At 50.0% G+C, this 10,598-nt stretch overlaps 1 protein-coding gene across 1 annotated transcript in view; it reads left to right on the top strand.

The window, feature by feature from the left end:
* Positions 1–1,257: 1,257 nt before the first annotated feature.
* LOC309855313 (low-density lipoprotein receptor-related protein 2-like) overlaps positions 1,258–10,598 on the top strand; it is a 39,644-nt gene continuing 30,303 nt past the window's right edge. Inside the window, exons 1-7 of the mRNA XM_082715480.1 lie at positions 1,258–1,342; positions 4,010–4,123; positions 5,493–5,612; positions 6,014–6,253; positions 7,297–7,410; positions 8,855–8,974; positions 9,915–10,040. Coding sequence (XP_082571606.1) covers positions 1,267–1,342; positions 4,010–4,123; positions 5,493–5,612; positions 6,014–6,253; positions 7,297–7,410; positions 8,855–8,974; positions 9,915–10,040 — 910 coding nt within the window. The 5' untranslated portion in view covers positions 1,258–1,266. The remainder of the gene's footprint in view (positions 1,343–4,009; positions 4,124–5,492; positions 5,613–6,013; positions 6,254–7,296; positions 7,411–8,854; positions 8,975–9,914; positions 10,041–10,598) is intronic.

Genomic DNA, 10,598 nt, shown 5'->3' with positions numbered 1-10,598 from the left:
GTCCTTTTAAGTGGCTTATGCAATCAGAGCATACAACGAATTTAAAGAAAACTTCAGAACATATGGCATTCTGATATCTTCAAAGTGTGGTTTGATGGGACCAGCAGTGAACATGAAGAGGAGGTATGATTTAAAGAAAGCTGTTGGAGTACTGTGTTGCAAATAAATTCTAAGAAGGCACTTTGCAATTCAGTTTTCTGTTTCTATTTTTTTTTCCCTAGTGTTTTATTGCTGCCTTGCACTCCCAAACACTATAAATGTTCCTTGCCAGTTTTACATTCTAAAATTCTAACTCAGTCGCGTTCTCTCCAAGAATCTGACACTCACGTCTCCCAGTGTACTGGAAAGAAGGAATGCCACAGCTTAGCTAAATAAGGGTAGGGGAGGGTAGTCTATGTCCTTGGTAATGTGTCACCAACTCTCATTTTTATCCATCATCTCATCCCAGAATGTCAGTTTTTGCATAAAATGACCTTCAAATTCTTTCAGTCCCCGAAGTCTGAGACCCTCCGGGGATTAGGTTTGACTCTGGTTTAGACCCTCCAAATGGGCTCCGCGTCCTTGTTTATGAGAGCATCTCATTCCTGCGACCCAGACCGAAAGAGGAATGGTGTTTCTCAGGGCTTTTCATACTGTTTGTATTTACAGTATGGGGGCCCGGACAAAGAGCACTGAGGCCTCAGAGTCATCCGCCCAGACCCAGGTCAGGAAGGCCAGCTGCTGCCAAGGTCGCTGGGAAGAGGCAGAGAGGGGCACCTGGCGTCCCAGTGCTGCCCTAGTTTGGAAGCTGTTAAGCCCTGGCGTTTCCGTGTGAGGTCTGAGGGCCAGCAACAAAGGCATTAAGCGATGATGATTTTGTTAGAGACCCTCAGGCCCCGCTTCAGACTTCCAGGATCAGAGTCTGCCTATTAAGGAGAGTTCCAGGCGATTCCTGTGCTCATTTAAGTTTGGGAATCCTTTGGTTAAGCATGGCTGAGCGCTCCCGCTCTGCCCCTCGGCGTGGCAACGGCCGAGTTAGGCGACGGTGTTCTATCCCAGGGCTTGTGGGGAGACTAGCGGAGGGGCGGGCGCGGTGCTCCCCGCAGCCTGGCTGGATTTCGGGCAGCGCCGCCCGGGGAGCGGGAGGCGCAGGTGCTCCCACGCCCCGCCCACGGCCCCAGCCAGACCCAATGAGCGGCGCGAGCGGAGGAAAGCCCGCCCCCGGCAGCGCCCGCGCTCCTCCCGCCAGCGCAACGCCGGCCGCGGGCGCACAGTCGGTTCCCCGCCATGGGGCGCCGGGCGCTCCTTCTGCTCTTGCCGCGGGTGCTGGCAGCGCTGGGCGGGCTCGCGGGCTCCGGGACCGGTGAGTGGGGCCGCGGGCGGGACGCCCGGGAAGGGACCGCAGCCCGCCTCGCGAGGTGCAGGGGTGGCGGGCTGGGGTTGGGGGGCGCTGCACAGGGCGGGAAGGGAGCTTGGGGCATCCTGGCTGGCGAGCGCGACGCCCCCCACCCCGCCTTCTGGAGTGACTTTCCATAGAGGGGAGTGACATCGGGCCTTCTGGGGGGCCGCCAGATGAGTCGCGTGGTCCCCTGCTTCTTTGCACTTGACTCCCCGTCCTGCTCAGTGGGTGGAAAGGTAGGTGGGCTCAGCGGACACCCTTGGGGTCTTTCCTTCATCCTTCCCCTAGCGTGTGGGAGGGAGCTCTCTGCACCCCTGAGGGCAGGTGCACTCTCTTTGTTCCCCCAACGGCCTGGCCTAGTGGGATTCGCTTTCTAGCCCTGGTCTCCGAGGGGACCTCCAGCTCAGGGTTCCCCAGAGAGCAGATTTACCCTGGGTGGAGGCTGGGGGCCTCCGGAAGACGTGCCCTCACTCCGGAAACAGCACGGGGAAATGGGGCTTGGGTCAGAGGTGCAGTTGGGAAGCAACTCTCTGTGGCACTTGTTGATAACACTCAGGTTTAGGCAGACTCCAGGGCAGAGGAGAGCTGAGTTGATGCCCCAGAGTGACCAAGACATCCACATTTCCCAAGTGGTGGGTGGCTGGTTGGCGGCTTAGCCATGTCTAGGAGGTGCCTAGCATTGGTCAAGCTGGCCTGCAGTCTGTCCCCACAGGTGTTGTCAGTGGCCCTCATAGATTGAAATCTGGTTTTAAATAATTTTCACTTAGCAGATTCTTGGTCAAGGGGGTGTTAACTAGGTCGGAGGATGTGCCGCTTAATTGAGTTGTTCGTTTTCCAGGGGGAATTCTAACCCACAGGATTTTTGCCACAGACGGTGGGGCATCTCTGCCGTGATGAGAAGTCCTTGCTCTGTGTGGTCTTTTTGCATCACTCCTGAAGCATCTTTACAGTTGCTTGCATTTTTTATTAAGCAGTGGTTACCAAAGCTTTCTGGCATGTAGCCCTCTTTCGGATGCCCTTTCTAGAATAGCATGTGATCACCCTACTTTGCATATTAACAGACTCTGAGAAAGCTACCTTATACTTAACATTTAAGTAAATATGTTAATACATTTCTTATTTATTCACAGCAAGCATCTACATAAGTGAAAAATAATGGTTTGAGATCCACCTGCAGACGTGTAGAATCTGTATGCACACTTGGTCTCCAGACCAAGAATCAGCAGGGCAAAATATTATTCAAGGTGTGACTCACCTGGAAGTGTGAGTCTTTGGGGGCCGACTGGACCCCTAATTGGGATCCTTCTGGAAGGATCTGCTGGAAGTGGTAGCAAAAGAGTTAATGCTTTACGAAGATTTATATGGTGGGTATAGGGCACCAGGTGGCTTTGTGCCCATTTATTCTTTGAATCTTTCTCTTCTGATCACTTATTTATTAGTCTCATTTTATAGACAGAAAACTGAGATCCCGAGAGAGGAAGTAACTCTCCCAAGGTCACATTGTTAGTAAGGGGTCTCACTAAAATGGCAACCTACGCAGCCTGACAGTTAAGTCTGTGCTTCCGTATTAGTGGCTGGTAACATCACCTGCTCTCCGTGGTTTTGGTCAAGCTAAGTGAGACTGCTTGGATGGCATGTGAGTAGATGGAGAGTCGTTAGGTACCCATTAGTCACCAATACTTTTTGCATATTTAAAATGTTTTTTATACACCAGCCTCAAAAAAAAAAAAAAAATCAAACCTTGAGTAGCTAAGCTAAAATATTATCTTAGAAGGATACAAGTAAGACTAAGAAATGGTCTCTTAGCAAATCAGGTGTGGTTTACACAATGGCCTTCCATTATCAACTTCCATTACACAACTTTGCATCGCGCCTTCCATTCCATGTACAGATTGTTCCTGGGAGTAGGACTGTGGGGTGGGGGGAAGTCTTTACTGGATCTTGCAGAGACTCCAGTACAGGCCATGTGGTTTATCTTTTCTAGGAACTAAAGATTGGCTTTTTCTCTTTGAAAGTTAGGACAGTATAGTAAATTTGCTATAGTCAGGCCTTCCTGGTGCTTCCTTCTGAGGAGCACATTCCAAAACAGGCTTAATTTTGACCATTAATCATTCAAGGCTGATAAATAGAAGTTCATGACTTGAATAAGACACAGTAAATCAATCTTAGGCAAATCACTGAGCACTTAAATATTTATAACCAACCTATTAGAGGCATTCTTACGAAGATCGTGTGTAGGATCTAAAATCCAAATCTAATTTTTAGATGTGTCTGCACATGCTTAAAAGTAAACTAGAGTCCAGACATTGAGCTTAGACTTCTAAACGTGCAACTGTTTGGAGTCTTTAAAATCAAACCAGAAGAAGTCGCTGGGTCTCTTGGAGCGCAGTGCACGATGGTCCCATTCCAATGGGAAAACGGTGGCGAATGGTGATTTCCCAACCCCACACCACCAGAAAGAACAGTATCCAAGGATCATTAGTGCAGAAGTCCATTGGATCTTTATGGTCCTGAATCCCCCTAATGTTCTCCTGGGTATTAGTTGAAGGACCTCCCTCTGAATAATCTTTTCAGTACAGCTTCTCCTGAAAAGGTGCTCCCATGGATTTGCTTTTTGTTCATCCAATGCAGATGAAGCAAGGTGTAACATGACAAGGCAAGCTGCGTGTGGGGACAGGTGCATTCCCGTGGCCTGGCTCTGCGATGGACAGCAAGAGTGCCCTGATGGGACCGACGAGCAGTGTGGTGAGCACTCCTCGCCGTTTCGTGTCCTCATCCACGAACAGCTGTGTGCCCGGCTGACAGCGTCAGGTCCTGTGGTTTTCACTCATAGCGGGTATTCAGAAATAGGACGTGTTCTGGCTGGTGGCAGGCTTTCAGCTCGTAAGTCTAGGGATGTGGGTGTTGGTAGCACTGTTGTCAACACAAGTGTGGAAGGCTAGTTGGGATAGAAAATCCAGGACGAGTCTGGCTTCTCGCCTTCAAGTCTAGCTTCAACACATGGTGGGTACTGAAACTGGACTAACACAAGATTGCTCCATGGGCAGCCCTCACTGACCACAGCACACACTTGTAAATAGATACACTCAACTACTTTAGCTTTACTTCGAGCTTTTGTACAATGAGAAGACAATTTTTCAAATGGAGGACCAAAGAAAACTATAAGACAAATAGAAGCCAAGTTAGCCATTTGGTAGATGTCTTCCTGAAATCCAGCTCAAACACCTCCATGCTAAGAGTGCTCCCAGCCTCAGAAGGGACACCTGACCCCAGGAGATGAGGAAAGCCTTTTAACCCATGATTCACATCCTTGAGCGGTGAATATGGAAGAAGAAAATTCCTGAGTAAAAGAGGAACCCCCCCCCCCAAAAAAAAACTTGAGGAGTGCCCCATTCCTTTTCTCTACCCTGTTTGCACACTCCTGGGCTGGCCATTTACTGTAACTAATTTAATATGAAAACTTTGATATTAAAACCTGTACTATTACAGGTTCAAATTACATTTTATACTTGCAGAAGTGCCTTGTGCTCTGCTCCCCCCATACTTCCTCCCAGCTGTCCAGGTTTACTTGCATCTGCCAGGAGGCGTACTTAGGTGGAAATATTCGAAGGTCCCATTAGACCCCAGACTGACAGCACCCAGACTGTGTTCGCTCTCAATATGGTCTCAAATGCCAAAGGGGTTCCAAGAAGTGACACTATACGGCTGTACTGGCCCATACAGTAGCCTTTAGCCACATGTGAAGATTTACATGTATTTAAATAATAAATATAGCTCTTTTACCCTACTAACCATGCTTTAGAGCTCAGTAGCCCCACGTGACTAGTGACAGCCCCTTTGGACAATGCCTCCATTGTCACAGAAGATTTTATTGGACAACTTCATCATTCTAGCAGCGTGACTGGGAGTGTAAGCGATGTTGGGCTGCTAGGTGATTGGCCCTGAGGCAGGGTATGGTGTGTGGTTAGGGTGGCACGGACCCTGTGGCAGACGGGGAGCTCATTGTTGTTCTGCTAATGAAAATGCTTCATACAAAACCCCAGCTGAAAAGTTATCAGTGCCCTGGCAAACCGCTCTTCCTCTCTGCCCCTCGAACATTCCCCTTGGCCCGCAGAGGAAGCGTGTCACGGACATCCACAGGCCTGGCAGTGTGACGACGGGAAGTGTATTTCTAGTAGCCGGCTTTGTGACGGTACCGGGGACTGCCTGGACGGCTCCGATGAGGTTAACTGCGGTAGGTACAACCTACTTTTTCTTCGGACATGACATGTCAAGTTAGCTGCCTTGATGAATGAACCTCCACGGTATTAAGTGACACCAGCAAGTCCCTAGGTAGCCTTCTGCTGGACGGGGGCTAAATGCCCGTGTTCAGTTGTCGCTGGGATGACAGGTGACCTTTTATCCACCACTGCATTTTGCAAAATCACCTAAAAGATTCTCGCTTCTGTTGGCTTTTTATACTCCTTTGGGCTGACACTTTGGGGTGCCAAATTGGGGCCATATGTCCAGTGGCTGGCCTCCTGCTCAGTTCTTGTAATTCTGGAGACCAAAGCGTGAGCAAACCGTGAATACCCAAGGGCACAAGCTGGCAGATCAGGCCTTCCACCTCACTGGGCCAACGCCTGCCTTTTACAGAGACTGCTGTGGTGTGCCCTGGCCAGAAAATCCAGTGTCCGGGACAGTCTCAGTGTCGCGAGCCTTGGGAACTCTGTGACGTCCCCCGGGACTGTGAAGATGGGCTCGATGAAGCACGCTGCTCCCCGAACCACTGCCTGGCGGGCCAGTGGCTGTGCAGGAACGAGCTGTGTGTCCCGGAGAGCTGGAGGTGCAACGGGGTCAACGACTGCGGGGACTCCTCAGACGAGGCCGCCTGTGGTGAGTGCCCCTCCCCCACCCCTCCTGGCCTGGCTTGGAAAGCGGAAGGTTGTACCATGTGGGCTGCTTTCTGCAGGTTGCCTTTTAATTCCTACGGCTGAGACGCCATCCTATATCTAAAAACAGGATGTCTCCTAGCAGTAACCAAGATGTAGTTACCCATGGAAACATCTAGCAGTGCTCGAATAGTAACTCTGTGCTGGACACTCAAGGCAATGTGGCCACGGCACAGAACACTGCAGTGTCCGTATCTGAAGGAGCCTCCTAACGGTACCTCATGTCCTTGTGGGGTCCTTGATGGGGAAATTCCTCATTCAAAGAGGATCCCCTGCTCCGCTCCCCCAAGCCCTGCAACGAACTCATTGAGTAAAGTGTTCCTTTTCTTGACCCCACATACACAGTGCAGTGGAGCCTCCAGCTTGTCAGTAAACCACAATTCCACTCGATCTTTGTAGAATTAAATCTCCACTATTCAGATTCTAACATTATTATCATGTATAAACTGGTTTCTTTTCTTTTTTTTTTTTTTAAAGATTTTATTTATTTATCTGACAGACGGAGATCACAAGCAGGCAGAGAGGCAGGCAGAGAGTGAGAGAGAGGAAGCAGGCTCCCTGCTGAGCAGAGAGCCCGATGCGGGGCTCGATCCCAGAACCCTGGGATCATGACCTGAGCTGAAGGCAGAGGCTTTAACCCACTGAGCCACCTAGGTGCCCCTATAAACCGGTTTCTTAAGAGGGTCTTCTTTTAGGGCTCATGTTCACTGACTTTAACACCAGCTCAGTTAGAACTACTTAATACTAATTCAATTTGATCAATATTATTTCAACCGAGTGCCCACATGGCTTGCCTGACTTCATCATTATCAAGTCTTAACTCCCAATTCCCTGAAAACTCTGCTTAAAATGATAAAACTTTCTTTCCTACCTCAACTTGCCTTGGGTTCTGGAAACCCTGCCACCTTATTGTAATCAATAAGGGTCTGTTTTGACTCCCCCTTCCCCCATGTGCTGTTGGAAAAGAAAGCTCTCCTTCCTACGCAGCCTCCTGTCCAGAAGGCACGGTGAAATGTGAGGAAGGGAAATGCATCCTGGAATCCCTGATGTGTAACGGGGAACTTGACTGCGTCGATGGTGCTGATGAACCAGCTACGTGTGGTGAGGACCCAACTGCCAGGCGTCACGTGGCAGAATCCGTTACATTAGCCAATGCCTCAGTTATCACGGGGGTCTACACTCTCAGAGAATGCTCAGACCAGACCCCTCTGTCAGCAGTCATCCTTCCGTGGTGGGTCCCCCACGTCTTACAAGTTCCGAGCCTTGGCTCTGGTCTCCCAAGTGTGTGCAGAGCTTACCTGAGTTGGAAAACTCGGTGAGCTCGCCTCACACTGTGGCTCTAAGAAAATAGACTAAATGCCTCAAACCACACTGCTCCGAAAATTCTGGAATAAAGAACAGACTATGGCACTGAGAAGCGAATCCTGTGTTCAAGACCGTATGGTGAATTCTCTAAGGATTTAACTGAGGAAGGACTGAGGAAGACTATTTCCTGGTGAGGAGGGAGCTCCTGAGCAAGGGTCTGAAAATTTAAAACCTTGTGATTCTCACTCTAAAAATCACTGTTGGTTCTGGTTGCGGAGGTTGGGGATGGGGCAGGTCTCCCCAGGTCACTTTGTCATCTGTCTCGATTACTCTTTAAATCTGGGCTTAGATGTGTATGACGAGACCTTTGTTAGTGCTAAGGGCTGTACAGGCCACTTTCTTTTATTTATTTATTTGACAGAGAGAGATCACAAGTAGGCAGAGAGGCAGCGCAGAGGGAGAAGGGGAAGCAGGCTCCCTGCTGAGCAGAGAGCCTGATGCGGGGCTCGATCCCAGGACCCTGGGATCATGACCTGAGCCGAAGGCAGAAGCTTTAACCCACTGAGCCACCCAGGCGCCCCTGAAGGCCACTTTCTACTGAGGGAACACATAAGACACAGGAAGCATGAACAGTAGGACAACACACAGGTTTCTGGTGCTGTAGAGGTAATTCACTGGGATTAAGAAATTACTATATCACTTCCTGGGGCAAGGGTCCTGGCCCCTCAAATTTTCTAGAGGAAATAGGGAAGAGGTTGCTGGGCCTTCTGCGGGTGAGCAATACACCAGCATTTGAAATTGTTCAGACTATCTGCCTAGAAAAGTCCTTTCCCCTGCTCCATGATTCTTCACTTTCCCTGTTCTGTGGTCTTTCCCTGAAGCATCCACATTCCTAGGTCACAGGACAGGGTCAAAGGTTATTCTTCAGAAGCCTCTATAGCCCTCACAGCAAGCAGGGGCTTAGAAAACGTTTGATCTGGGCACCTGGGTGGCTCAGTGGGTTAAGCCGCTGCCTTCGGCTCAGGTCATGATCTCGCGTCCCGGGATCGAGTCCCGCATTGGGCTCTCTGCTCGGCAGGGAGCCTGCTTCCTCCTCTCTCTCTCTCTGCCTGCCTCTCTGCCTACTTGTGAACTCTCTCTGTCAAATAAATAAATAAAATCTTAAAAAAAAAAAAAAAAAAAAAGAAAATGTTTGATCTGTACCTTGTTCAACTCCTGACCGCTGCCCTGTCTTTACCAGGGAGGAACTGCTCCGTGGCCAACGGGGGCTGTGAGGGACAGTGCAGTGACACCGCCTGGGGAGTCCAGTGTTCGTGTGGAGCTGGGTGGCAGTTACAGCAGGACGGCCAGAGCTGTGCAGGTCAGAGTTCATCGGGCGCATCTTCCGAAGCTTTCACGGCAGTGGGATAGACATGTCACACAGCTTACCATGTTAATTACTTTAAGGATGTAATTCAGTGGCCTCCACCACATTCACGACGCGTGTGAACATCACCACGATCCATCTCCAGAACTCTCTTATCCTCCCCGACAGAAACTCTGTCCCATTAAACAAGAACCCTGTCCCCAGTCCCCAAGAAACCCCATCCACTTCCTCTCTGAATTTGCCTGTTCTGGTCTTGCCTCTAAGTGCAGTCCTGTGGGATCTGTCCCTCTGGGCCAGGCTTTTTCACTTAGCCTGTCATTAAGTTTCATCCATGTCATAGCAAGGTCAGACTCTCCCTCCCTTTCTACGGCCAAATACCTCATTGCATACATATGCCCCATTTTATTTATCCGTGGATGGGCATTTGGGTCGTTTCCACGTTTTGGCTCTCATGGGCGATGCTATGAGCAACTGGTGTACACATGCCCGAATCCCAGCTTTCCACACTCTGGGGTGTACACCAGACATGGGATTGTCGTATCCTGCAGCAGCGTCTACGTTTAACTTGAGAAAACTTCAAGCTGTTTTCCACGGCGGCTGCCCCGCTTGACATTCCCCCAGCAGGGCACAAGTGTTTCTGGTTCTCCACGTCTTACCATTCATTCCAAATCAGCAATGCCCCCGAGTGTTGCTGGGGTAACCTCCACCTGGATTCCGTGCCAGCCGCATGTCTGGGGCCTCCACACTGACGTTCCTGCTGAATTGCTTGTAGGGCAACTCCACAGAGGCAGGGACTGTCTGTGCCAGCACCACCACAGGGATTTCCACATAGTACGTGTCCAGCGAGCGTACTATGAAAGGGGGGCCCAATGACCCAGAAATACTCAGGAGATGGCTCCGTGGTCGTCTCTGATTTCCGGCTCTCTGTCATCAGATATAGATGAGTGTTCCCAGGCCTACAGTCCCTGTGGCCAGCTGTGCCGTAATGTCCCGGGCTCCTACTCTTGTGCGTGTGTTCAAGGTCACCAGCTCTACAATGGGACCAGTTGTCGAGTTACAGGTGAGATTCACGACCCTGAGCAAAGCCTAGCCCTGGCTCTGTCCTTAGTGGTCATTACAGATAGAAGTGTTGTCCATGGTTCACTTTAGGGTCTGGTATGAGAGTGACATTATTCTTTCCTTTAAAGAAGGTGCTATTAACAACATTCCTTGGCCAAATCAAGTATCAGTTGCTATTAGGTGTCTTTATGTTTCTTTAAGTTTATCTGTTAAATCTACACCCAACATGGTCTTAGATCTTAACGACCCTAAGATCAAGAGTTGCATGCTTTCCTGACTGAGCCAACCGGGCGCCCCTATTAAGTAAAATGAGTTAGCTGTCCTGCAGGCTGTACACCTGGGTGCTCCGGAGACCACACTAACGTAGTGTTAACTTGGCCTGTGCTGCTTTAACAAGGGAGCGGTGAATTCCATTCGGCTGCTGGGTATGAGGCAGGGAGAGGAGCTCTATCTAGGTGAGGGGAAGGGCAGCATCTGAAATCAAACAGGCCCAGAGTTCCAAAAATGAGTTGGAATGTGCTGGAGTTCAGAAGAGGAATTGGTGCTTAGGGTGGTTGGC

Source organism: Mustela nivalis (genome assembly GCF_964662115.1).
Source record: "Mustela nivalis genome assembly, chromosome: 20".
NCBI lineage: Eukaryota > Metazoa > Chordata > Mammalia > Carnivora > Mustelidae > Mustela > Mustela nivalis.
This window is presented reverse-complemented; position numbering and strand designations above follow the sequence as displayed.